At 41.5% G+C, this 25099-nt stretch overlaps 3 protein-coding genes across 7 annotated transcripts; all 3 read right to left on the bottom strand.

Moving 5' to 3' along the window:
• Positions 1–160: 160 nt before the first annotated feature.
• On the bottom strand, positions 161–2989 carry LOC110489444 (gap junction alpha-9 protein-like). Its single transcript, XM_021562150.2, has one exon. It carries the CDS (start codon positions 2855–2857, stop codon positions 1292–1294), a length of 1566 nt encoding a protein of 521 aa, XP_021417825.2. The 5' UTR covers positions 2858–2989; the 3' UTR covers positions 161–1291.
• Positions 2990–8582: 5593 nt separating this feature from the next.
• On the bottom strand, positions 8583–10384 carry LOC100499586 (akirin 1(2b)). The gene is given in 5 exon segments (NM_001195164.1): positions 8583–8616; positions 8713–8784; positions 9022–9153; positions 9469–9615; positions 10178–10384. Coding segments are annotated over 5 exon segments (564 nt in total). The 5' UTR covers positions 10380–10384; the 3' UTR covers positions 8583–8605.
• Positions 10385–16909: 6525 nt separating this feature from the next.
• Positions 16910–24796, bottom strand: LOC110488073 (serine/arginine-rich splicing factor 10). Of its 5 annotated transcripts, none has more exons than XM_021560055.2 (7): positions 24602–24789; positions 23812–23935; positions 23280–23618; positions 22778–22880; positions 22368–22545; positions 22202–22258; positions 16910–18861 (listed from the first exon to the last, which is right to left on the bottom strand). In XM_021560055.2, the coding sequence occupies exons 3-7, from the start codon at positions 23307–23309 to the stop codon at positions 18588–18590; spliced, it is 642 nt and encodes a 213-aa protein (XP_021415730.2). In that variant the 5' UTR covers positions 23310–23618; positions 23812–23935; positions 24602–24789; the 3' UTR covers positions 16910–18587. The 5 variants fall into 5 exon arrangements, 4 of the variants coding, with proteins under 4 accessions (XP_021415730.2, XP_021415733.2, XP_021415729.2 ...); XM_021560058.2 differs by having other exon boundaries at positions 22778–22889; positions 23301–23618; XM_021560054.2 differs by lacking the exon at positions 23280–23618 and having other exon boundaries at positions 22778–22881; positions 23831–23935; positions 24602–24796.
• Between the last annotated feature and the right edge of the window lie 303 nt (positions 24797–25099).

Raw genomic sequence — 25099 nt, 5'->3', positions numbered from 1 at the left:
TCCTGCAGTCAGCATGTCAATTGCACTTGAGACATCTGTGGCATTTGTCCCAAGCACAAGGTGCACTGGTGTAATAACCATGCTGACTAACAGGGATGTAAACCAACTTATGTTCAACATTTGAGCGAAATAAGCTTTTTGTGCGTTTGGCAAATTTCAGGGATTTAAAAAAAAATTCAGCTCATGAAACACGGGACCAACACTACATGCTGCGTTTTTTATATTTTTGTTCAGTTTAGATGGATTCCCAACAACTGATACTTGCCCCTTATTTCAATGCCAAAAAAACAGGGCCATAGTAGACATTACTGCTTCTAACCTGTGGTGGGGTTTAAAAATGTTACTTTAAGTCAATGTTCTTGCCTGTCTCTGTTTGGATTGATATTTTAACCCATACCGTAGGGAAATGATTAGATTAATTTAAGAAATTCAAGAATATTTGTACTTTATTTTATAGAGGAAGTAATACAATTGTGAAAACAAATCAATGTTCAGTAAAAATATATATTTTTTTTATATAATCCCCTACCACAGCACCATAAATATGTATAATTTACATTGTCAAATGATCAGTGGGCTTTGGGCCACAATATCAATGCTATTTGAGGACGGAGGACATCTGCAGTAATCCGGCCTGGGGGGGGGGGGGGAACTAGTTGAGTAATATGCAACTAGTTTATTATTCCTTAGCCAAAGTCCTTGTAGTAGTGGGTTTTCAATTACAGTTCAACTCTAACTGTATTTTATTATAGTGGATAGTATTGAATACATTTGACCAGTACATCATGAGCAAAGAAACTATTAATTGGACTGATACTAAAATGGATCGTAATGTCGCTGACAAAATATCCTGATTAGTTTGGTAGCTAGTGAACTCCAGCCACCAATTTCAACTGGGGGAAAGTCAAATTCTGAACGGAATTTTAAAAAGTGCAATACCACAGACTAAATGCTCTTTGTTCATTACTACAAAATGCGCCTTTTTTTTATGGTACAGTATATTTGACAAAAAAGCAATGCTGTAAACATGACACTGGTGGGGCTATACTTTTTCGTTCAAACAGTTTTATCCTGCTTCAAGGTGTAGTTCACTATTTTACAACTTGATGTTAGGTAGTGCTTCACCCTGAAAGTAGTGGGTCAAGAGAAACTGTAAATCTTTAAACAGCCATTACAAACCTCAATTAATTTTAGCCATCAAAAGCTAACAATCAATGGAAGTGATGGGGGAATGTGAGCATAGCCTAACACTGTAACAGTTTCTTGTGAAATGAGTTTAATAGCCTAACTCTTAGATCTGCAGGTCGCCTGGAGCTCGTCTGCTTGTGGCGTTACTTGCCAATGACATATGGTGGTTGGGAGAGCAGACAGAAGGACTGTTGCCATCGCGGCTGTGCCGGGACGCAGACCTCAGCTCTCCTATTGAGTCCGGGCTATGAGGTCTGCTCATTCTCTTGAGGTCCGGCTTAGAGAAGGCCCTGGCTCTGCTGGCAGCTAAGCTGCAGCGTGGCTTCATTCTTATTGTCCCAGGGTAAGAGTCCCCACTATTTGAGCCATTCCCTTCCACCACTGTGGAACAGTTCCATGGGGCACTGACCCGTCGTGGTTTCCTCACAATGACCGAAAGGGTCGGACATGAGGAGGCATCTACCCCGGGGTACTCAGAGCCCTGTGAATTGAAGCCCACATGGTGGGGGAGATGGGCGAGAGGATCTACGTGGCAGGGTAGAGGATCCATGTGATAGGGTCGAGGGTGCATGACAAGGTCCTCTGGCTCATCCACATAGGGAGACCGAGTCATCTCACTGCTGGTGTTTGAGTTGCTGTTGTGCTCAGTAGGACTTGGCAACACTCCCTCCTTACTGTCTGTATTGTGGCTGTCAGTACCTGGCTTGACTCCAGGGTCCCCCTGAATGGGAACAAAGGCAGAAGAGGCATTGAGGGGGGGATACGTGGGTCCATTACCCTGCTTCTCTAGCAGGAATGTGTACCCACTCTGTGCTGTGTGGATAGTAGGCTTGGGGCCCACAGAGGTGGCCCCCATGTTAACCTGTTGCACAACAGAGTTTCTTTTGGACTTGCTAACATAGTAGTCATCCAGGTCATCCTTGAGATGTGTTTGATAGGCCAGGATGCCCTTCTTGAGCTTCTTGTAGCTCAGGTGCATGATCTCCAAGAGGCTGAGGAAGAGGGACACGGCGGCGATGCCCTGCATGAACATCATGAATATGTTTTTTTCCGTGGGCCTGGAGACAAAGCAGTCCACCACATTTGGGCAGGGCTCCCTCTTGCACTTAAATAGAGGGTCCAGGTGGTGGCCATAAAGGAGGTACTGGCACAGCATGAAGCCCACCTCCACCACAGACCGAGTGATGATGTGGGCCACGTAGGTCTGTAGCAGGGACCCCCTCAGCGGGGCCTTGTTGAGCTTCCCCAGATCCAGTTGTCTCATCTCCCTCTCGATACGTCTCCGCACCTCAATCAGCTCCACTTCCACCGCCTCCAGCTCCCGACGCAGAGCCGCCTTTTTAGTGTGACGCGTCTTCTCCAGAGCTCGCAGCTGGTAGATGGCGTGGCCCATGTAAACCAGAGAGGGCGAGGAGACGAAGATGACCTGGAGAACCCAGTAGCGGATGAGAGAGATGGGGAAGGCTCGGTCGTAGCACACATTGCGGCACCCTGGCTGTTCTGTGTTGCAGATGAAGTCGGCCTGCTCATCGTTCCACACGCCTTCTGCAGCAACGCCAAGTGCTAGCATCCGGAAGATGAAGAGGATGGTCAGCCAGGTCTTTCCCACCATGGTAGAGTGGATATGCACTTCCTCCAAGATCCCACCGAGGAAGTTCCAATCTCCCATCTTCACACGGGTTTTGCTTATTGACGGGAAAAGGTCTTTGTTACTTTAAAAGCAGAGACAATATGGAAATGGAATGTCAAAGTTTAGTGTATGGTGAGGTCAATAATAATACATAGCACAATGTTCACAGAATTCCTGGCTTCATTTGATTATATGAATTAGTATTGATGATGATGACGATCATTACAATGATTGGTAATTGAAGAAAAAATATAGAATATTAATATTTAGCCTGCCATTGATTCAGGTTTATTGGACAAAAAAAGAAATTGGGACATGTGTAATGGATATAGGAGACGATAGCAGCGGGAAGTAGTTTGGGGGTGCCTGCGCTGAAGACTTCTATATCGGTCCACTAATAAACCTATAAAAGGTTATTTTTTACAATTAAATGCATTTGGGTGTTTAACAGCATTTGTAACTCGAGTCTGATAATTGTCTGTACAAAATAATTTATCTGATAATACTTGTGGAATATGAAAGTACTTGCTTAAGATGTTTTCCAGTTTCTTGAATTACTTTGTAAATGCAAATGACTTCTGTGGAAACTGAAATGGTCTACTCATTCCTTTTCCATTTTAGTAGCTGCTCTTATCCAGAGCAATTTACAGTAGTTAGTGCATACATGCACTATGCTGGTCGCCCATGGGAATCGAACCCACAATCCTAGCGTTGCAAGGGCTCTGCTCTACCAACTGAGCCACATCGCATCAAAAATAACTTGTTTTTCTTCATGCTCAGTCTACAGGTACAAACCTAGATGAACAGCCTATTTATATTAATTGGTTTGTAAGGATGGTAAATTAATTCTGCTCAAAAAGTGGTTGTTTTCCATGTTATTTGATCAAGAAAAATATTTAATTTGACGTGAATGTTTTGTCTGTCCATAATTTGGCACCTTTTGATGTAAATGTTTGAGGACAGGGTTTTGTTGTTTCTGGATTGCATTAGAATGACAATCCACAGAGAAAGGGACAGGGCAAAAATGATTAGAATATGGCAAATATCAGTACATTTTTGCATCCTATCCATGCTTGCTTTCCAGTGCTAGCTGAGACAGGAAATAGATAGGCTGTCGACAATTTATTTATGCGCAATTTGTCTAAATGGCTGATGGAAACACTTCAATAGAAACACTGACGTCATTACGTCCAGCTGTTTTCGTCAACACAATAATTAAATGGCAACACACCCTAGCAGGCAATTGCCGCATCGATTTTCTATGCGAACTTTCTAAATGTCGAAAAAAAAAATCGCTGGACAAGTTAATGGAAACATGATGATCATTTTGTCCTAATTATAATGATAATATAATTAGGTAACACAATATCAAATAAAATTATCATCAATAACATTAAGCTGTTATATCATTCATATTTAGCCTATTTGCAGACCAGTTAATTGCATAATTTACAAGTTACAGAGAAAAAAATCAATGCGAATGACAATCATCAAAATGTAGTTCTCTTTGAGAGTTTAAGTCAGGAGACCTCTGCTGGGAAAATAATGTATTCATTCATATGTTAAAACTCAATCTAAAATAACACAAATAAACGTACCTTTCATTTGGGAAATAAGATGTACATAAACAGAAACGTTTTACCAAAATATTCGTACGTTCGATGCAGTCCCGTGCTCATTGTCAATCTCTTTATATTTATCAGAAAAAATGCATATGCCCTCATTAAGATGGGCTACAATCCCGACCCTGATGAAATGAAAACAAAATAAAAGCCAGCCTGTGGCTTTAGTTGGTAAGAACTATATAGGCTGCCAAGATAAATCAATTGTACTATTTGTTGTCGTTTACCTTGCAGCTGTATGCATAGACTGCGGGTGGTGGGGGGCCCTGTGCGTCATCGGGCGATGGGGGGACCGTCAAAAAATATTCAATAGTTTTTCTATTTGAGGCTGCTCCTAGAGGACCTAGAACCCATGGTGACCTTCGGTGGCGCTCTGCCCGGTGATGCCTGTGGAATATAATGTGGTGTGTATGGTACACCGACACTGAGCCAGAGCATTTCCCCCAGTAGCTCTGAGTGCATGTCGGAGGGGTTCCTGTAGTTACATAAAACATCTACAAAGTCAAATATACTGTGTCTGAATTGGATTAACTAGCCTGCCGGTGGTTACTAAAAGTGATGCCTACTTTGGGAACAAGTAGAAAACAATTAGAAACATCCTCAATTCAAAGCATTTTGAATATCTCCTCCCCGAATGTGTACTCTTCTTAATTAATGTATTAAAATTCTAGTAGTTGATTGGTCAGGATTATGTTGCAGAATTAATCAATTTGGAGAATGATAGTTCAGTCAAACTCAAATCTCAACAAACTACTGTGTTGGTAACAATTGTAGAATGTGTAAAAAATTGTATGTTTCATAGTGAGACAGACTGAACAGGAAAGCTCATTGTCTTTCATTCATCCATGGGTAGCTGTATTGCACAATACCTGTCAACCATTTTCTCAGTTTGTTGCCCAAGGCAATGATAGCCACACACCATCAATCAATGAGCTTCGGAATGAACCTGCTAAAACCTACAACCATACAGTAAAGCATACTCAATCATTTTTTTGTACATTTCCCAAACACAATTTAACACAATACTGGCACATAATCATGGAGATATCAACGCTACAGGTTTCAAACCTGCCATAAAGACAGGCTGCAATTTATTGTATTTTGTTTAACAAAACTGTCCACATATAATGTATCTTACCTTGTTCTGCAATGTCAAATATTTCTAAATATGTTTACAAGCAGCTTATCTATCTTCCACCTCCAATTAAAGTGATATTTCTAGTCATAGTTGATCCTCAAAACAAATGTATTCTATCCCAGTCATTTATTCCACTGGCTTTTAAAGTATTTTTAATGTGTGTTTTTGTTCTACATTGTTATTTTTATTACATTGTTATTTTTAGTATTACATTGTTATTGATTACTGCATTGTTGGGTTTAGAGCTTGCAAGAAAGGTATTTCACTGTAGTGCAGGTGACATTAAAACTTGAAAATAAAATTTGAATCCCACACCAATATATATATATATATATATTTTTTTTTTAAGTGCTTGGATATTGGATGAAATGTGGGGAATTATAAAGGAAACGTGTATATTTGATGTACACAACTTTATTAGTGTATATACATATTATAAATAGCATTTAATCACAAATGTACTATAAAAGACTGATTCTAATATGTTCACTTCATAATTCAAGGGATTTGGGTCCAGGGCCTATATTTTTGTCTCTTAGTTGCTCTTCACATATACAAGTCCAAGTGAATGCGTGTCATACTATATGAGAGCATTTCCACAATGGCACACTACACTTTTGGATCAATACATTTTCTCCGTCCTGAGGATCAATAGGTTATGTCCGATTTCATACATGGATGGCTCCATGAATCAAATTAATATGGTCACCCCAGCTATTGCATGTTTTTTATTCTATTTATAGGAAATGAATGGGTATGGCTTGTTGGCAGGTTTGATTTTGTTGACTGCCCGGTGGCCTATTAATACTGCTTGAAGCAGCCAATCCAGGCCCTTTTTGAGTTTCAATGAGGTAAGAGCACCCTATTATGCAATTTATGTGTGTGAAAAAAGGCTGCCTCAAGGCTGGCTCTCTTTGCCACTGAAATATGGTAAAGCCATATGAACATTTGAAGTTACTGTACATGAAGTTTGTCTGGATGTCGCTGTCTGTTTTAGCTTAATCTACTATTGTTATTCTCTTATAGAGCTTGCAGCTTGTAGTCCTAAAAAACGGAAATGAGTTAGCATTTTCTACCCGTTTCATTGGCCATTCCTGTTGGGGAAATGAATGGGGTTTTGAGATAAAAGCTGAAAATAAGGTCTCCTATGATTGTGTTTACAAACCTTTTCAGTGTCAATCCAAAAACCATACAGAAATATATCCCCATAGGGTTTGGCCAATGAGTCATGGAAGAGTTAGCGCCTTCAAAAAGAAACCATTAATATTGCAGCTTTGGAGTGGTCGAAAACAGAAATTGATACGCGTATAGCTCAAATATCGTTGTGATTGGTAGACTGGAGTTTCCTGTTGTGTAAATTGTAAAGAAAACAAGCCTGAAATCTAGGAATTTTCTCTCCCTCATACCAATTGTTCAGCAATCAGAACTGTGTACTTGGACAGTAAATTGAATGTATTCCACGCTTTTGATTTTCATTTATGGTTGTTTCATGGTCTGATATTCTCCATAACTATGAACAATGTGCTTTATACTACTCAGAATGGCCAGTGTGGCCCCCTGGTACTCCATTTGCTACAATGTAACACCTGTGTGACATGACCCGTATTAGGCTTACTTCATTTACTCTCACAAGAATTACATTCAAAATGATTCTCTTCAAATCAAGTATTTATTCAATGGTATAATTGTGTTCAACAAAACTGACCTTAAAACACAGTAGTTAGGACAATATTTTTGTAAAGATTCAGGGTATTATTTTGGTAAAAAGGTGATAGAGCTTCTTGTACAGCAGAGAGCAACTCAATCCACAACACAACTGGAGAATTAAAAATAAATCAAATGGCATGTCTTAATGGTAGGCAGTTTATGCAGACACACAGTTTACATTTGAATGGTGAAAATCTGTTCTTTCGACTTCAACCCATCCATTAAGGCGTACATTCCCTGTATTCAGTGGTGTGATGTGTAACACAACGTAATCCCTCCTCACCAAATCACAGAACACACCACCTGTACTACAGGGTCACCTAACTAAACTCTCCCCAAAAAATATCACAGTAAACTCATTTGATATAAAATCACAAGTAATCATTCAATAAATCAAATATACAAAAAGAGAGTACATAGGGCCAGCTACAGAATAAAAACATTGCGCAATTGGAACTCCACTCATTGTAAACCTCAAGGGCCCAGGCATATTGTAGCCAATTCAGGGGGAGGGGTAGCCATTTCACCAAGAGAGCCAAACCTTTTGATGAGGTTGCTAGGTGTTGGGTTAAGGTCACTACCAGAATCAAGTCTATACATATGTTTTATTCCAAACCAAGAGGTGACTTCAGTTTCACACATTTCAGCCTCCATTTTTTGCTGGCTTATAACAAAAACCCTCATCCAGTCTATCCCTGTAAGAAGGATCATAACTAGTAAACAATTGAGCTCTTCCATCCATGTTTGATTTTCTTGGGAGTAATAGCCTGCATATTTTACAAAGAGCTCAGTATACCGACACACACTCTGTGTTGGCATCTCCTCAATTGCAGAATAATCTGGTAGAATGTCTAAGAAGAACCCTAAAATATGTAAAACAAGGGTATCACCCAAAACAACTGTACAAAATATGTATAAAGAAAAGCAAAACTGCAATTGCCTGTAGTACACAAGTTCCACTGTATAATATACCATTTACATAAAGCGCAAATAACTTTCATTTCTAAAATCAAAAGAAAACCACCTTTTCAAGTATGTTTTGTGAAAATAAAAAAAATGTAAAAAGGCATGTAGGGTTAAATGCTGCAGCAGTGAGTTTTGGCAGGTTAAATTGAACAGTGACGTCAGCCCAGCTTTCCACAACCCTTGAAAAGGCAAGTCCACTATCCATCTCCCAAAGAGCACATCCACACAAGTACAGTACAACTCAGAATATTGAGTGTTTTAAAAGGAAATTCATGTCACTGAAGTAGTGAAGAAAAACTTGGAGATTGAACGCAGCAGTCTTGAGGTGAGCGCAGGTAGCTTACTGTTAAGAGTTCATGAGACATCTGAAAAATAGAAACAAAATGTTGATTTAAAACAGGCACTGGGGGAACCGAGGATAAAAAGTTTGTGTGCGTGTTTCGATTATCGTTGGAACTCACAGCTGGAGGGTCTAGCGCTATATTGTCGCATGATCTGGTCATGTGTGAACTTCACAAACGATTCATATTGTTCTGGGAAGGAACCAAAAACATAAAAATGATCTACGAGTCATCATACCATGAGATTGCCCGTATTCATAAAGCGTCTCAGAGTAGGAGTGCCGATCTAGGATCAGGTCGCCCATGTTCATGTAATATTATTCATTATGATCCAATAGGAAAAACAGATCCTAGATCAGTGCCGATCCTACTCAGATGCTTTATGAATACGGGCCCATATCTGTAATAAGGAAGTCAGAGTCAGCATACCCGCCAGCTTAGTGTTCAGGATCTGTTCATACTCTTCACAGATGGTCTCCTCGTGGTCCTTGAGGATTCGTTCACACAGGGAGCCTACCTGGCGCAATGTGAAGCAGGGCTGGTCCCTCTTCATAGACACTCCTGGGGAAACCATAACATGACAAGGAATGAGCTTTTGTCTGACAACTGCATACACAATCTGGTTAAAAAAAGATACACCCAATTAGGTCTGGTTTACTTCTGCAAGTGTTGAGACATTGAGAATAAACAACAAATGCAAAGGTGAGTGTGAGTCATCTTTTCTTAAGAATTTTACTTTGTGGCTCTTCTTCCCCACACCACAAACAAGAGACAGCACGGTGAGTTGACTGTTATTCACCCTTATAGTGAGTTTATTTGTAATCAGATGCTGACAGCATCTTCAGCTTGGTGAGGGCTAACTGCTTGAAAACAGACCTGATGGGGAGCTTGGTGCCATGAAACCAGAGCTTTGTCCTTGGCCATCACTTGGAGTCTGGGACTCACTCTGGTTGAAGGCCTCCTCAAGTTGGCACCGTCGCTGGTAACGGCTATATTCTTGCCTAAGATTCTGGACAATCTGCTCTGTGGATGGAAAAACAACTAAAGTCAGCTTAACATGGTTGGCTTACCCTGGAAAGGGTGTTTCCTCAGGCAACAGCCCAGGCCTCACATCTTTATTGGGTGTGACGAAGCATGAAACATGGTCACATAGCCATGCACCCAATCAACCTATCAAACACATGATCAACTTGGTACCTGGATGGAAGCATGAATGATTTCCTAGCCAGGTATTATCATCAACTTGAAGCTACGCTGTTATACAGGATAACTATGTTATTTACAATCAGGACTGGGTTCATTCTGGACAACTAGAGAGTGGGTAACGTTAGTTAGCTATATGCCTATCTAGAACATCATGTTAGTTTTTCTTCAATGTTTGGCCTACTAACTACAACCTGTAAATCGGGTTCATTATTAGATAGATAACGTTAGCTAGATAGCCTGCTAAATGATAATGTATGATCTCATATTTTACTATTCGCTACTTTCAGCCACTACACCAGCGCTAGCTAGCTACAATGGCCACCATCTAACGTTAGCTAATTAAAAAATATATATATATATATTCAGGCAAACAAGTAACCTGGGGTAAGTCTATGTTCTCCTCCACAAGTTGATTGGGGAGACATCGAACTGTCACCGGTAGCAGAAAGCAGGTTACACCGCTTTGGCGAGGGGTTGACTGGGGTCCCTGGCAGAGGGTTGCACCTTCGCCGTTTTGGAGATTGAGGGCTGTGAAGGGCCTCAAACTCAATTGAACGCTTCAAAGTAGCTCCGCACGCCATGTTAGCTAATTTAGTCCAGAAAACAATGTTTTTCGGTCAGCAAAAATTTCGGATAGCTGCTAATAACGAGTAAATGAAGGTTATCAGTTTGTCCGTCTTGTGCTTTCGTATGTTCTTATATCTTGCCGGTGTCTGGGAAATCGCTTATTCGCTAACACAGGCTTCGGCTAAATAAAAATGTGTTCAAGGAGCGTCTTCTTCCCTCGAGTTTAATGTACGATGTCACACCTTTACTTGCCTTTACCGCCACCCACTGGCACATTATTTTTTTTTTTTAACCTTTTATTTAACTAGGCAAGTCAGTTAATAAAGAACAAATTGTTATTTTCAAAGACGGCCTAGAAACAGTGGGTTAGCTGCCTTGTTCAGGAGCAGAACGATAGATTTTTACCTTGTCAGCTCGGTGATTCAATCTTGCAACCTTTCGGTTACTAGTCCAACGCTCTAACCACTAGGCTACCTGCTCTTTATTTAACCGAGCAAAATTATTGATAATTATTATATTATTATCCTATAAGAGCTCTTTGTCACTTCCAAAGTGCCGGGTTGTGACAGAAACCCACACTCATTGTTATGTTTAATACACGTATCGAATAGTGTGTGTGGCAGGCTTACAATGATGGCAAAAAACAACCTTTGAGAGTGCGCTGACCCTGGTGCTAGAGAGGGTACCCAGCTGGAGGTTGAACGTTTGAAGGGGTACAGGGTTATACAAAGTTTGGAACCACTTTCTAGAGAAATAAAGGCACTTTATTTTCTAGAGAATTAAAGGCACGACAAACTATTGTAGGTAGCTACAATGCAATGCCATATGTCATAACCGGGGGTCACTCAACTGGTTGAGTATATTTAGGCCAGTATCTTCAAAATATGGTTCTGAACTAGTTAGTTATTTAGTGATGCATTTGTAACAAAGCATGATTTTTATTTGTCATATTTTGAATCTCATACCAGGTGACAAAGTAAAGTCAGCATGGTAGGTGGGGAAAGGAGCAACGTTCTATTACCATGTTCAGAGGACCATGTCAACACCCTGCAAAGCAGGGGTACGGAACCAGTCTGTTATCAAAATGGAAATGCAGCATCAAGGAGCAGTGTGACGGTTAATGGGGGATCATCCTAACTCTGCTCACAACAAGATGGCACAAGCAGAGACCAAGAACAATATCTATTTTCTCCTGTATGACTAGTGGTGTTGTGTCTTCTGACTTCAACACACTGCTGGCTTCCCAGAGCCACAAGTTCAGAGAGCCGCCCATTCCTAGTGTTCTTCCAAAGCCACCCAGTCACTGGGTGTCACACCCTGTGGCCATTGGTGACCACCATGAAACAATTGCATGCTAGCTTAAGAGCCTCCTCAAGGTCCAGTCCTAGTCTGAGATACCAGGGTTGTATTCATTAGTGCACATCGTAGCAAAATGTTTTGCAACAGGAAATGTAAACACACAGTTTTATTTGGTGAGTTCAGGTAGTTCCCTGTTTGGTTCCTAGTGAATACCACTCAGTTTAAGGTTCAGTGATGATTTAGCCTACTTATTGAGTCTTGTATTTGTATTCATTCTGGTCTGGAGATACACTTATTTATAACCAATTTTACAACATTCAGTTGATGCATTTATAGCATTCAGTTGACTGACTCACAACTGAACACATTGGCAATGGAAGTAAACTGGCAAGATGTCTGAAAGTAAATCTCATTTGAATAATCAGGTAAATTGCCAATATGCCTATATTGATTAATTATTTTCTGGTAGGAAGAGGATGAGTGTGGCACATACAGTACAAACCTTTCATAGAATCTATATGCTGTATCATTTTCTAATGCTCCACATCATTTATAATGAACAAAAATATAAAAATATATATTTCAAAGATTTTACAGTTCATATAAGTTCATATAAGGCAATCAGTCAATTGGAATAAATTCATTAGGCCCTAATGTACAGATTTCACATGACTGGAAATACAGATATGCATCTGTTGGTCACAGATACCTTTAAAAAAACATTTAAAAAGTAGGGGCGAGGATCAGAAAACCAGTCAGTATCTGGTGTGATCCCCATTTGCGTCATGCAGCGCGACACATCTCCTTCGCATAGAGTTGATCAAGCTGTTGATTGTTGTTTTTTTTACCCCTTTTTCTCCCCAATTCTGTGGTATGATTGTGGCCTGTGGAATGTTGTCCCACTCCTCTTCAATGGCTGTGCGAAGTTACTGGATATTGGCGGGAACTGGAACACGCTGTCGTACACATCAATACAGATCATCGCAAACATGATTAATGAGTGACATGTCTGGTGAGTGTGCAGGCCATGGAAGAACTGGGTCATTTTCATCTTCCAGGAATGGTGTACAGATCCTTGTGACATGGGGCAGTGCATTATCATGCTGAAACATGAGGTGATGGCGGCGGATGAATGGCACGACAATGGGCCTCAGGATCTCGTCACGGTATCTCTGCATTCAAATTGCCATCGATAAAATACAATTGTGTTCGTTGTCTGTAGATTATGCCTGCCCATACCATAACCCCACCGCCACCATGGGGCACTCTGTTCACAATGTTGACATCAGCTAACCACTCGCCCACACAACGCCATACACGTGGTCTGCGGTTGTGAGGCCGGTTGGAAGTACTGCTAAATTCTCTAAAACAACGTTGGAGGCGGCTTATGGTAGAGAAATTAACATTAAATTCTCTGCCAACAGCCCTGGTGTACATTTCTGCAGTCAGCATGCCAATTGCACGCTCCCTCAAAACTTGAGACATCTGTGGCATTGGGTTGTGTGACAAAACTGCACATTTTAGAGTGGCCTATTATTGTCCCCAGGACAAAGTGCACCTGTGTTATGATCATGCTGTTTAATCAGATTCTTGACGCACCACACCTGTCAGGTGGATGGATTATCTTGGCAAAGGAGAACTGCTCACTAACAGGGATGTAAAGAAACGTGTTCAAAAAATACGCTTTTTGAGAAAAATACGCTTTGTGTGTGTATGGAACATTTCTTGGATCTTTTATTTCAGCTCATGAGATCAACACTTTACATGTTGCACTTCAATATTTGTTCAGTGCACTTAGAAGTGGATGGAAAGTGAGTGGAGTGCATCTCAGAGCAGGAGTGCTGATCTAGATCTTTTCCCACATGTTACCGTACAGCCTTATTCTTTTTCCCTTGTCAGTCTACACACAATATCCCATAATGACAAAGCGAAAAAAGGTTTTTAGATTTTTCTGCTAATTTATTAAAAACAAAAAACAGAAATACCTTATGTAAATAAGTATTCAGACCCTTTGCCACGAGACTCGAAATTAAGCTCAGGTGCATCCTGTTTCTATTGATCATCCTTGAGATGTTTCTACAACTTGATTGGAGTCCACCTGACGTAAATTCAATTGATTGGACATGATTTGGAAAGGCACACACCTATCTATATAAGATACCACAGTTGATCAGAGCAAAAACCAAGCCATGAGGTGGAAGAAATTGTCTGTAGAGCTCCGAGACAGGATTGTGTCGAGGCACAGATCTAGGGAAGGGTACCAAAACATTTCTGCAGCATTGAAGGTCCCCAAGAACATACTGGCCTCCATCATTCTTAAACGATGGTGGACATTCCTGCAGAAAAAGTTTGGAACCACCATGACTTTTCCTATAGCTGGCCGCCTGGCCAAACTGAGCAATTGGGGGAGAAGGGCCTTGGTCAGGGACATGACCAAGAACCCGATGGTCACTCCGACAGAGCTCCAGTGTTTCTCTGTGGAGATGGGGAAAACTTCTAGAAGGACACCCATCTCTGCAGCACTCCCCAATCAGTCCTTTATGGTAGTGTGGCCAGGTGGAAGCCACTCTTCAGTAAAAGGCACATGACAGCCCGCTTGGATTTTGCCAAAAGGCACCTAAAGACTCTCAGACCATGAGAAACAAATTCTCTGGTCTGACGAAACCAAGATTGAACTCTTTGGCCTGAATGTCAAGCGTCATTTTTGGAGGAAACCTCCCTACGGTGAAGCATGGTGGTGGCAGCATCATGCTGTGGGGATGTTTTTCAGCAGCAGGGACTGGCAGATTAGTCAGGATCAAGGGAAAGATGAACAGGGCAAAGTACAGAGATCCTTGATGAAAACCTGGACCAGAGCGATCAGGACATCAGACTGGGGTGAAGGTTCACCGACCCTAAGCAGACAGCCAAAACAACACAGGAGTGGCTTTGGGACAAGTCTCTTAATGTCCTTGAGTGGCCCAGCCAGAGCTCGGACTTGAACTCGATCGAACATCTCTAGAGATACCTGAAAATAGCTGTGCAGCAACGCTCTCCATCCAGCCTGAAAGAGCTTGAGAGGATCTGTAGAGAAGAATGGGAGAAACTCCCAAATACAGGTATGCCAAGCTTGTAGCGTCATACCCAAGAAGACTTGAGGCTGTAATCGCTGCCAAAGGTGCTTCAACAAAGTACTGAGTAAAGGGTCTGAATACTTATGTAAATGAGATATTTCCATTTATTTGTACATTTTGACATTTACAAAATGTTCTAAAAACCTTTTTTTGCTTCACCATTATGGGGTATTTTGTGTAGATTCATGAGTATTTAAAAATAAAGTTGAATCCATTTTAGAATAAGGCTGTAACATAATGTGTGTGTGTGTATACAGTGCCTTGCAAAAGTATTCATCCCCTTTGCATTTTTCCGATTTTGTTGCATTACAACCTGTAATTTAAATAGATTTTTATTTCGATTTCATGTAATGGACATACACAAAATAATCAAAATTGGTGAAGTGAAATGTAAAAAATAACTTGTTTAAAAAATTCAAAACAATTCCAAACGGAAAAGTGGTGCGTGCGTATGTATTCACCCCCTTTACTATGAAGCCCCTAAATAAGATCTAGTACAACCAATTACCTTCAGTAGTCACATAATTAGCTAAATAAAGTCCACCTGTGTGCAATCTAAGTGTCACATGATCTCAGTATACAGTCACCTGTTCTGAAAGGTCCCAGAGTCTGCAACACCACTAAGCAAGGGGTACCACCAAGCAAGTGGCACCATGAAGACCAAGGAGCTCTCCAAACAGGTCAGGGACAAAGTTGTGGGGAAGTACAGATCAGGGTTGGGTTATTAAAAATATCCAAAACTTTGAACATCCTATGGAGGACCATTAATTCCATCAGAAAAAAATGGAAAGAATATGGCACCACAACAAACCTGCCAAGAGAGGGCCGCACACCAAAACTCAGGGGCCAGGCTTGGAGGGCATTAATTAGAGAGGCAACAAAGAGACCAAACATAACCCTGAAGGAGCTGCAAAGCTCCACAGTGGAGATTGGACTATCTGTCCATAGGACCACTTTAAGCCGTACACTCCACAGAGCTGGGCTTTGTACACTCCACAGAGCTGGGCTTTACGGAAGAGTGGCCAGAAAAAAAGCCATTGCTTAAAGAAAATAAGCAAACACATTGTGGGAGACTCCCCAAACATATGGAAGAAGGTACTCTGGTCAGATGAGGCTAAAATTGAGCTTTTTGGCCATCAAGGAAAATGCTATGTCTGGCACAAACCCAACACCACTCATCACCCTGAGAATACCATCCATGTTTTTCATCGGCAGGGACTGGTCAGAATTGGTCAGAATTTAAGGAATGATGGATGGTACTAAATACAGGGAAATTCTTGAGGGAAACCTGTTTCAGTCTTCCAGAGATTTGAGACTGGGACGGAGGTTCACCTTCCAGCAGGACAATGGCCCTAAGCATACTGCTAAAGCAACACTCAAGTGGTTTAAGGGAAAACATTTAAATGTCTTTGAATGGCCTAGTCAAAGCCCAGACTTCAATCCAATTGAGAATCTGTGGTATGACTTAAAGATTGCTTTACACCATCAGAACTCATCCAACTTGAAGGAGCTGGAGCAGTTTAGCCTTGAAGAGTGGGCAAAAATCCCAGTGGCTAGATGTGCCAAGCTTTTAGAGACATACCCCAAGAGACTTGCAGCTGTAATTGGAACATGTAAGCTATTGAGTGGAGTATTTGATGCATGTTGTTTGTTTTCCAGTTGTGCCAACTCAGTTCAAAGTTTGCAGGTTCACACCAAAAATGTTCTTATTTCTTTCTCATTTTACCCATCCAATTTCAGTGTTGATTTTGATTGAATTTGTTTGATTAAAACAGAGAAGCCAAAATAAGCTTTAGCCTCCCTAATCAAGTGTGTATGGTATTAGTATTCTATTGGTATTGTGTATATTTTACAGAATCAAAGACATTACAAGACAAGGGGGCCACTATGCTTTTAGAATGCGCCTCAAATAAAATCAAAATAAAATAAAATGTTGATTTGAGGCGCAAACTAAAAGCATAGTATAGTAGCCCCCTTGTCTTGCAATGTCTTTGATTCATTAAGAATGTCTGTGTATGGTTGCACATTGTATAGCATTTTAAACATTATCCCCACATGCAAAAATGCCAGCAGACTTAGTGAAACAATGTCTGATAGAATGCCCACCAAACTAGACAACATACATTTTTAAATAGGTCCTCCAGTGATTTTTCTTTACTTATACTGTTGAAAAGTGATATCTGAATTATAAACAGTACACACACTAAAGGGTAAAAAAATAAATGACATTGAGCAAAATAGTTTTTTTAGTAACAACTGCAAACGTCAAGGAGGGAACATCAAATAAAATATGATTGGTCACGTACACACATTTTGCAGATGTTATCGTGGGTGTAACTAAATGCTTATGTTCCTAGCGCCAACAGTGCAGTAATAGAGGAACAACAATGAACAAACTAGTAAATCAGGTGATAAATTAGCTTAAAAGGTGACTGGAATATGACTTCAAGCATTTATTACTCTCCAAGAAAATTGTTGCATAAACAGTAGAGCATAACTGACATATTTGGAAGGAAGACTACACTTCTTGAGTTGTTTTAGGAAAAAACAAGCATATAGAATAATACAAGCCATCACAAGAACAAAGTGAAGGATCAAGGTCCTGAAATGTCAAAACATACAGCAGGCCATGTACAAACCATCGCCAATTTGATCAAATTTAGAAACGTTCAGAGTTGATATTTGAGGCTACTGACATGGCTACCAGAATTTATCAAATCAAATAGGACAAGCCAATGTAACATGGGCCGGTCTATCGCTGAACAAATCGTAAACAAATGTTGGTAGAAAATGAACGGTACTACCGTAGTGGCTCTTTCACAGGCCACGGGTATGTTTCACTAGGAAACCAACAGAACCAAATTAAAGTTTTCGTTGCAAACGTTTTCCGTTTGGAGTAACCTTTTTGGACTAATGATTACACCCCAGGTAACTTCCACTTCAAGCATACCAACTGAAAGCTGGGGCCTAATGTACTTGACAGGAAAGTGAAGGTAAGGATTTTAACGACAAGGGCAGGGATTCAATCCGCTTTTCAAAGCAATGTTCCCCGCATTCACGGTAAACAATGATGGTACTTGATCTTGGCCTATACAGTACTTCTAGCCCTGTCTTCTGAAAGGAATAACACTGATACACAAAACATTAGGAACACTTGCTCTTTCCACGAGACTGACCAGGTGAAAGGTATGATCCCTTATTGATGTCACTTGTAAATCCACTTCAAATCAGTGTAGATGAAGGGGAGGAGACAGGTTAAAGAAGGACTTTTAAGCCTCAAGATAATTGAGACATGGATTGAGTATGTGTGCCATTCAAGGGATGAGGATTTAAGTGCCTTTGAACGGGGTATGGTAGTAGGTGCCAGACGCATCGGTTTGAATGTATCAAGAACTGCAATGTTGCTGGGTTTTTCACACAACCGTTTCCTGTTTGTATCAAGAATGGTCCACCATTCAAAGGACATCCAGACAACTTCACACAACTGTGAGAAGCATTTGAGTCAACATGGGCTATCAACACTTTGTAAAGTCCATGCCCAGATGAATTGAGGCTTGAATTGAAGCTATTCCTAATGTTTCGTACACTCAGTGTATTGGATATAAAAAAGGTGACATTTCCGGGACTGATTTAAACAGGATATCGTGTTTCTATTTATTCATCCATTAAAAAATAACAAAAAAAAGGAAGCAAAAAACTACAAAGGAAGATAATTTTCACAAACCAACCAACAACCGTTCCATGAACATTCAATTATCCAGCAAGCCATTTTGGACACAACTACAGTCAAAAGGATCCAACAAACATGTTTTAGTGTCCCCCTGACTTGCGCCCTGTCCAGGACCTGGAGCGAGAACGGGACCGTGAGAGGGAGCGAGAATGCGAGCGGGACGCATCGTAGCCACCGGGTGCTGGGTGGAAGTCATCACCCCGTGGGCTCAGGGACTTAGAGCGGGAACGAGACTTTCCTCTGGACTCCCTCTGGGCCCTGGGCCTGGATCTGGAGTGAGAAGGGGAGCGGGATTGGCTGTGAGGGGAATGCCCAGGGGGGGGTCGTCGGTGGTCACGTGGGTGGGGTCGGTGCCTGTATGAAGAACAAACTATCGTATTATTACACTGAACAAAAATATAAAACTAAGATTTTACTGAGTTACAGTTCATATAAGGAAATCAGACAATTGAAATGAATTCATTAGGCCCTAATCTATGGACTTCACATGACTGGGAATACAGATATTATTCTGTTGGTCACTAGGGTTGCAAAAGGTCAAACTTTCCGGTAAATTTATGTACATTTTCCATGGGAAGTTAAGCCAGGGAATTTTGCTTAAATTCATTAAAAAAAGTTCTACACCCGTTCATACAAGATGATCCAGAGCACCCCAAACATGCTCAACAGGTGACATATGCAGGCCATGTAAGAACTGGGACATTCAGTAATTGTATACAGATCCTTGCGGCATGGGGTTGTGCATTACGAGGTGATGGCAGCGGATGAACGGTACGACAATGGGCCTCAGGATCTAGTCACAGTATCTATGTAAAATGAAAATGACATTGATAAAATGCAATTGTATTCATTGTCCTTAGCATATGCCTGCCCATACCATAACCTCACTCCATTCACAACATTGACATCAGCAAACCGCACGCCCACACGACGCCATACACACTGTCTGCCATCTGCCCGGTACAGTTGAAACTGGGGTTCATCAGTGAACAGCACACTTCACCAGCCAGTGAAGCTATTGAAGTTGAGAATTTGCCCACCGAAGTCTGTTACGACGCCGAACTACAGTTAGGCCAAGACCCTTGTGAGGACGATGCGCAAGCAGATGAGCTTCCCTGAGACGGTTTCTGACAGTTTGTAAAGAAATTCTTGAGTTGTGCAAACCCAGTTTCATCAGCTCTGGGTGGCTGGTCTCAGACGATCCCGCAGGTGAAGAAGCCGGATGTGAAGGACCTGGGCTGGCGTGGTGTGCGGTTGTGAGGCCGGTTGGAACTACTACCAATTCTCTAAAACGACATTGAGGCGGCTTATGGTAGAGAAATTAACATTTAATTATCTGGCAACAGCTCTGGTGGAAATTCCTGCAGTCAGCATGCCAATTGCACGCTCCCTCAAAACTTGAGACATCTGTTGCATTGTGCTGTGTGACAAAACTGCACATTTTAGAGTGGCCTTTTGTCCCCAGCATAAGGTGCACCTATGTAATGATCATGCTGTTTAATCAGTTTCTTGCCACACCTGTCAAGTGGATGGATTATCTTGGCAATTGACAAATTCTCACTAACAAGGATGTAAACAAATTTGTGCATATGGAAAACTTCTGGGATCTTTTATTTCAGCTCATGAAACACGGGACCAACACTTTACATGTTGCGTTTAGATTTTTGTCCAGTGTATAATCCCTTCCACTGATGGAGGACAGTAAAAGTAACAGAAGATTACAACCATTAATGATTAGTAAGTTTATAGAAAGTGCCCAGAATGTGTTTCATTGTCAGGGGTTCAGCTGTTAAAGGGATACTTAAGGATTTTGGCAATGAAGCCCTTTATCTACTTCCCCAGAGTCAGATAAACATGTGGATACCATTTGTATGTCTCTGCATGCAGTTTGAAGGAAGTTGCTAACTAGCATTAGTGTAATTGACGAAGTCTACGGGAACAGCTAGCATGCTAACTGTTCCTGTAGACTTCCAGTCGTTGAGCTAACACTCGTTACCATTGGCTAGCGAAACTACCTCTTACTTCCTTCATACTGGACGCAAAGATACACTGCTCAAAAAAAAAGGGAACACTAAAATAACACATCCTAGATCTGAATAAATTAAATATTCTTATTAAATACTTTTTTCATTACATAGTTGAATGTGCTGACAACAAAATCACACAAAAATGATCAATGGAAATCAAATGTATCAACCCATGGAGGTCTGGATTTGGAGTCGCACTCAAAATTAAAGTGGAAAACCACACTACAGGCTGATCCTTTGATGTAATGTCCTTAAAACAAGTCCTTAAAACTAGTCAAAATGAGGCTCAGTAGTGTGTGTGGCCTCCACGTGCCTGTATGACCTCCCTACAACGCCTGAGCATGCTCCTGATGAGGTGGCGGATGGTCTCCTGAGGGATCTCCTCCCAGACCTGGACTAAAGCATCCGCCAACTCCTGGACAGTCTGTGGTGCAACGTGGCGTTGGTGGATGGAGCGAGACATGATGTCCCAGATGTGCTCAATTGGATTCAGGTCTGGGGAACGGGCGGGCCAGTCCATAGCATCAATGCCTTCCTCTTGCAGGAACTGCTGACACACTCCAGCCACATGAGGTCTAGCATTGTCTTGCATTAGGAGGAACCCAGGGCCAACCGCACCAGCATATGGTCTCACAAGGGGTCTGAGGATCTCATCTCGGTACCTAATGGCAGTCAGGCTACCTCTGGCGAGCACATGGCCCCCCAAAAAAATGCCACTCCACACCATGACTGACCCGTTGCCAACCGGTCATGCTGGAGGATGTTGCAGGCAGCAGAACGTTCTCCACGGCGTCTCCAGACTTTGTCACACGTGCTCAGTGTGAACCTGCTTTCATGTGTGAAGAGCACAGGGAGCCAGTGGCGAATTTGCCAATCTTGGTGTTCTCTGGCAAATGCCAAACGTCCTGTACGGTGTTGGGCTGTAAGCACAACCCCCACTTGTGGACGTCGGGCCCTCATTACCACCCTCATGGAGTCTGTTTCTGACCGTTTGTGCAGACACATGCACATTTGTGGCCTGCTGGAGGTCATTTTGCAAGGCTTTGGCAGTGCTCCTCCTTGCACAAAGGCAGAGGTAGCGGTCCTGCTGCTGGGTTGTTGCCCTCCTACGGCCTCCTCCACGTCTCCTGATGTACTGGCCTGTCTCCTGGTAGCGCCTCCATGCTCTGGACACTACGCTGACAGACACAGCAAACCTTCTTGCCACAGCTCGCATTGATGTCCCATCCTGGATGAGCTGCACTACCTGAGCCACTTGTGTGGGTTGTAGACTCTGTCTCATGCTACCACTAGAGTGAAAGCACCGCCAGCATTCAAAAGTGACCAAAACATCAGCCAGGAAGCATAGGAACTGAGAAGTGGTCTGTGGTCACCACCTGCAGAACCACTCCTTTATTGGGGGTGTCTTGCTAATTGCCTATAATTTCCACCTGTTGTCTATTCCATTTGCACAACAGCATGTGCAATTCATTGTCAATCAGTGTTGCTTCCTAAGTGGACAGTTTGATTTCACAGAAGTGTGATTGACTTGGAGTTACATTGTGTTGTTTAAGTGTTCCCTTTATTTTTTTGAGCAGTGTATTAAAATTGTATCTTTGTGTTCATCTGACTCTGGGGAAGTAGATAAATGGCTTCATTGCCATAATCCCAGAGTATCAAGGACCTACCGGTTGTTTTCCGGACTCCTGCTTCTTCCGCTACCGCCGTACATCCTTCCACGGGAGCTGGGTAACAAAACGTCAATCAGAATGTAATCAATAGACTGACATTTTGTATAAGCTTTGCAATCTTATTTGAAGCATGCTAGCTGGAGAACACTGGAAAGGCCCTTACTCTCTGGGACTCTCAGAGCGTCTGGGCCGGCGATCGTAGGATGGGCTACGTGACCTGCGTCTTTGGTAGCTACGGCTGCGAGAGCGCCTACGACGACTGTCCCGATCATAATCTCGATCATCATGCCGCGAAGAGCTGCGCGAAGATCCCCCCTCCTTTCCTTTCATCTGATTGGGTGCTGTGATGAAAAAAGGGGGTTTGGGAGAAGAGAGAAACCCACCAAGCAAACATATAGTACACAGTGGTTTAGCTTTCCTTGAAAAGGTATTGCAGTTGTACCACGTGAGATGGAAAACATCTATTTGAATTTACAGCTGAAAGTAACATCAGTAAATCGCGAACAAGAAATTCTGCTTGGTACTGTACAGTGTTACTTCATGAAACACAGGACATTTGTGAATCTGCCTTACTCTTTCGGTCTCCCTGCGCAAACTGGATTTCAATCTGTCGGCCACACACCCACTTCCTGTCCAGGTTGTGAAGAGCATCTTCAGCATCGCGCACATCTTCAAACTTGCTGAGCTGTTAAGGTTCTTACATGTGGTCTTATGTGGCTACATTCTTTTCAGCAATACTGTTGTAATACAATGCATCTTCTGCCACTGTCGAAATGGAAGCCATTTTGGCTGACAGCATAAAGCAAAGCTTAGGTTCTGGAACACATTTGTTATGACAATGTTGTGTTCTTCTCAAGATTGAAGATGAGGCAAACATGTTTCAATAATGTCTCTTATTTGATGGCTTGCACTGAGGAATCAATACCGCTTCAGTTTCAAATTATATTATCGAATGCAAAATATATTGATAAGAGTAACAATTTCTTAGTTCAATTAAGAATCAAATTTTCACATTGGCTATTTATTGATTGATTTTCATGTAATATTTGTTGATAGATTTTTTTTGTGAGGATACAAAATAATTCAGGTTTGTTACCTTAAACATGCTTGACTTTGACTTTCATCTTGATCTTTAAGCTCTTTAATCGCCTCCCAGAAGAACTTGGGTTTCCTGCTTGTCTTTGCCCTTTAATCTCTTCCCTTTTCCTCTTTCTTTTGATGACATATCCAAGCCTGGACTCCGTCCCCTCTTTTTCCTCTTTGTCTCTTCAAGCTTTAAATTCTCTTTCAACCTTTCCCTCTCTCTGTTTCTTGCATCCTGGCGGTCTTTTGCTGCTTGTCTTTAGATCTACTCTACACCGGACATTCTTACTCTTTCTCCAGGCTCCACAACAACTGGATGCCTTTACATTTTCTGGGGCAACAGAGAAATGTAAGTTAGATATTAAAAAGTACTTCATTGTGTACATACAGAATGCAAAGTCACAGCAATCAATCACACAACCAAGCCTTACTGCTTAAGACATTATCTGAGAGAAAACATGTTATCTTAAAACATTCAAAATTAAGCCAATTATAAGAGAAAAGACAGATTTCATAATTCTCACTTTAGAAGGGAAAGGATATTGAATATATGCAAATCCTCTTGGTCGGCGTGAATAGAAGTCAAGTGGAATGTAGACGTCTACTACTGGCCCATAACGACCAAACTCACGGCGCAAATCCTCAGGCCTGAATACCGTAGAGGATAGAAATGTCACTTCAATGACCAGGAGGAAAAGTATCACCACCAAAGGAGCCACAGACAGATCGGTGTTGGGCAATACGATGCCACTTCTTTGCATGAAAACTGACACAATTTAAAAACTTTGTCTATGCATAACTCACACACTCTGAAATGTACCTTAATCCATCCATGAATGGATAACGATAATATAACAATCACCCGTGTTTAGGCCTATGTAGTGTTCTCTTTGCAAACAAAATACCTTACAGATAGGCCAACTTACATCCCCCCTACTAGTCATTTTTTTTGCCATTTAACGTTATATTATAATTATGTTAAACTATGTAGTAGGGTAACTGTTTTTAAACGTAAGTGTGGAACGGGAGCTATAGCTAACGTTAGCTAGCTTGTTAGGACGAATTAAACAAGTTTGTCCAAATGTTTATGGTTAGTAATTTTTTCTTGGTTTATGACTTGAGTTTAGCCAGTGGGTCTACCTTGCACAACTGTAGGGCCAAGCCACAATCGTCTTTGATCAGGCAGAATCGCGTGGCTAGCAGACTAGCATTGGCCTAATGACGTTAGTTAACGTTATCTTGGGGTATAGAATTCTGACCTTATCTGACCGCAAGGAACTGGGGCCGGGGAAATATGTTCAAATATGGACTCACCTGGATTCATCGGAAATGTTTCTGATGAAAAGAGATGTATTTGGAGGTCTCAAATATCTGGCCATGCTAAAATATATATATATAAAAGCAAGAATGCAGCTTTACATCAAATATTTTCGCTCTCTGTTTTGGGTTTAACAGAAAAGTATTTCTAGTTGTGGAGCTATGTGGAAAACCGAATGCGCAGGCGCATACTTTACTTCGCGGATTCGTGAAAGCACGAAAATAAATTTAGCGCCATCTACTGTTATGGTGCGTTATCACACCCAGCAGAGGAAGCGTGACGTATAAGAACGGAACTCTCAGGCCAATCCGACTATTACATGGGCTACCTATCATTATGACGTAAACTCCATGTAGTTTGGACATAGCCTTTGAAAATTATCATCACATCTAGAATCATTAACTGGTTGCATTTGACCATTGTTACTTTTTTCTCCATTAGTGCATTATTTTATCATTTAGTCATCAAAGTCTGGCATTCTCTGGATTGATGGT

The sequence above is a fragment of the Oncorhynchus mykiss genome, chromosome 32 (assembly GCF_013265735.2).
Source record: "Oncorhynchus mykiss isolate Arlee chromosome 32, USDA_OmykA_1.1, whole genome shotgun sequence".
Classification (NCBI taxonomy): Eukaryota; Metazoa; Chordata; class Actinopteri; order Salmoniformes; family Salmonidae; genus Oncorhynchus; species Oncorhynchus mykiss.
This window is presented reverse-complemented; position numbering and strand designations above follow the sequence as displayed.

Bases quoted from the DNA above. Each gene is read 5' to 3' on its own strand.
- LOC110489444 (XM_021562150.2), bottom strand. From the start codon at position 2,857: ATGGGAGATTGGAACTTCCTCGGTGGGATCTTGGAGGAAGTGCATATC.
- LOC110488073 (XM_021560054.2), bottom strand. From the start codon at position 24,666: ATGGCCAGATATTTGAGACCTCCAAATACATCTCTTTTCATCAGAAAC. The intron at 22,546-22,777 runs GTAAGGCAGATT...TTTTCATCACAG, and splicing joins TGCGCAGGGAGACCGAAAGA to CACCCAATCAGATGAAAGGA. The intron at 18,862-22,201 runs GTAGGTCCTTGA...TTCTTCATACAG, and splicing joins AGGAGTCCGGAAAACAACCG to GCACCGACCCCACCCACGTG.